Below are 2751 nucleotides of genomic sequence, written 5' to 3'. Positions count from 1 at the left end.
TTTTTCTTTTAAAATTAAAATTAGGGGTGGGGGGGGGGGGCTTGATGCTTCTTGATGCCTTTAGTTTCCTTAAAATGTAATAGATACATATTTCACCCCATAGTTTTATTTTAAATTGGAGGTGGAGTATTTTTTCTTTTTTAGGGGGTTGGGGGTGTTCCACCCCCAAGAAATTAGATTAAACCAACCACTGGACCAGTATCTATTATGGAATCAGTGGTTACCGAGAAATTAAGCTTTAGACTGATAGACACACGGATGAACATTGTTCTACTTTTTATTATAGATATATTTTCTTTGCCTATTGACCTATCTCTACTTTCCCTGATTGTGAAGTGACTTTCAGGGTTAGGGATTATTTCTACGCTTTTTACGCGCTACTAATGCATTTTAGAACATTTTTATTTTTTGAAAAATGTCATTCTGCTTAGGATCAAGTTTGATTTTAGTGTAGTTTAAAAAGATTATAAAATATAAATGACTGTTTCGATTATATTGTGTTTTTTTTTATCTAATGATAGTTAACAACATTACCCCTTCTTAGTATGAATAGTGGTTGAAAAAATTAGACACTGTTAGTTTCAAATGAAAATTTGATAAAAAGTCCCCTATCTTTTGTATAGAAAACTTTGGGTACCTATAAATTTTTAGTCCAATGTCGCCCTCCCTTCCTGTCTATATATGGACCCTTATTTTTTTTTTTACAATGGAATAATAATATGTTTTATATTTCAGATTAATTTTGATAATGTCTGGAGTGCCTGAAGTTATAGGAAATAGAGAAAATATAGATAATACACCTTCCAACAATTTTGATGATGATTTAGGTAAATTTTTTTTCCAGTATGGATCCATAACCAATCAATATACGGAAAAAGAAAACAACTTGTATCGTAACTTATTACAGAAATTTTAAATGAAAAATAAAATAAAGGTCATAATATTATTTTTGGCACACAAAACTTTACTTCTCCCCGGAAAGCTGTCTATAATACGATGTGATAAAAATCTTTTATATCCTTTTATTCTAGAATGGCTCCAAAACCAATTGATAATAAAATCTTATCGAACCTAGATAAAAAAATAGCCAATAAATTCACGTTTTCTGCATCCGTTTATTACAGATGGACAGAAAAGCTGACGGAAATTTTGTACTATAAAGAAGATTTGCAATAATTTTTTAGCAGATACCCAAGTAAACTCTAGTGATGATGAGATAGAGGTTCAAGTTAGTTTTGATGAAGATAACATTAGCAGTCACAGGTTTACACAATTAAGATATTATAGTTGTCATGGGAATCGCCCTTTTAAGAATGAATTTAAAAACAAATTTATGCTTATAGAGATACATTGCTTCCAGTTAATGCTTAATTGTTGCAGAAATCTTGTTGTAAGATTTTATTTTAATAGGTCGAAGGCAGCCCTAACAAATTATAATTTTGAGGGGGGTGTTACTGTTGACCCATTTGGGGTGCATTTGCTCCTATTTTAAAAAAGCATTGTTGGTTCTTTCCCTTAAAGTGCGTCTTGAGCACTTATTTTCTAAATCAAATAGAAAATAAGGAAGGGCGGGAGCTAATTTTTTTTCTTTGCAAAACCCCTGCGGGAGGCCTTAAACCGGCTGGGCTAATCTGTATCTAGTATGACCTAACCTAATATAACATAAAAACAAATTTAAACCTACCACCCCTCCTTATTTTTATTTTTTTTTCAAAAATAGGAGGTGGGAGTTATGTGCTCAAATGTGTACTTTAAGTGATAACACCTTTTTTCCTTTGAAGATATTCATAAATATGAAGAAATTAATTGTGTATTATCTGACTCTAGTGGCGATAATGATAACCATGATGATCAACTTCATTTAAGTAATGATAACAGCGATAATGTAAGGAGTACACATTTTATAAGAGTTAAAGAGAGAGAGAGAGAGAGAGAGAGAGAGAGAGAGAGAGAGAGAGAGAGAGAGAGAGAGAGAGAGAGAGAGAGAGAGAGAGAGAGAGAGAGAGAGAGAGAGAGAGAGAGAGAGAGAGAGAGAGAGAGAGAGAGAGAGAGAGAGAGAGAGAGAGAGAGAGAGAGAGAGAGAGAGAGAGAGAGAGAGAGAGAGAGAGAGAAAGAGAGAGAGAGAGAGAGAGAGAGAGAAATAGTAAGATGAATTGAGAGAGAGAGAGAGAGAGAAAGAGGAAAAGAAATAGTAAGTTGGATAGATAATTAGAGAGAGAAACAGAGAGGAAGATAAAAAGAATAGATAAACATATGATTAAATAGATAGATTGATAGATAGAAAGATGATAAATCAAAAAATAGATAGAAGAAAATAAAAAAAGAGAGAGAGAGCACATTTAGGAGAAAAGGGATTTTAATGTGGAAAATAAAAGGTGAAAGATTTATTCATATAATCCAAATACCAAAATGTGTAAAAATTTGAAGAATTCTACTGCAGCAGTGAAAAATAGTGATAATAATGAAATAACCAAAACTTTGGAAAATTCCTCAACACATACAAATCAGGGAAACGGACAAATATTCTGAAAAATTCCAGAAACATATATTAAAAGTGATCTTATATTTTCCCTGGGTATATAGAAGTTGTTTACAGAAACGAAAATATTTTCTTTATATTTTTATTTGGACTGCAGATAAAAAAATGTTCTAGCAAAAATCACATTATTCTTAAAAACCTCGTAGATGTAAACTTTTTCGAAAAGCAATGTTAACCTCGAGTGGACCCATTTATCCCTACTTAACCTAGCC

The 2751-nt window shown here is 32.1% G+C and overlaps 1 protein-coding gene across 1 annotated transcript; it reads left to right on the top strand.

Annotated features, from left to right (window-relative positions):
- The first annotated feature begins 706 nt into the window (after positions 1-706).
- Positions 707-2529, top strand: LOC145334478 (uncharacterized). Its single transcript, XM_080179942.1, has 4 exons — positions 707-827; positions 1188-1263; positions 1828-1885; positions 2428-2529. Exons 1-4 carry the CDS (start codon positions 749-751, stop codon positions 2527-2529), a joined length of 315 nt encoding a protein of 104 aa, XP_080036068.1. The 5' UTR covers positions 707-748.
- The last annotated feature ends 222 nt before the right edge of the window (positions 2530-2751 follow it).

Source organism: Acartia tonsa, chromosome 12 (genome assembly GCF_053477335.1).
Source record: "Acartia tonsa isolate MP-2025a chromosome 12, ASM5347733v1, whole genome shotgun sequence".
Lineage (NCBI taxonomy): Eukaryota > Metazoa > Arthropoda > Copepoda > Calanoida > Acartiidae > Acartia > Acartia tonsa.
This window is presented reverse-complemented; position numbering and strand designations above follow the sequence as displayed.

Coding starts and splice junctions, on each gene's coding strand:
- LOC145334478 (XM_080179942.1), top strand. CDS start 749: ATGTCTGGAGTGCCTGAAGTTATAGGAAATAGAGAAAATATAGATAAT. Junction 828..1,187: donor CAATTTTGATGATGATTTAG/GTAAATTTTTTT, acceptor ATTTTTTAGCAG/ATACCCAAGTAAACTCTAGT. Junction 1,264..1,827: donor GATAACATTAGCAGTCACAG/GTTTACACAATT, acceptor ATCTGACTCTAG/TGGCGATAATGATAACCATG.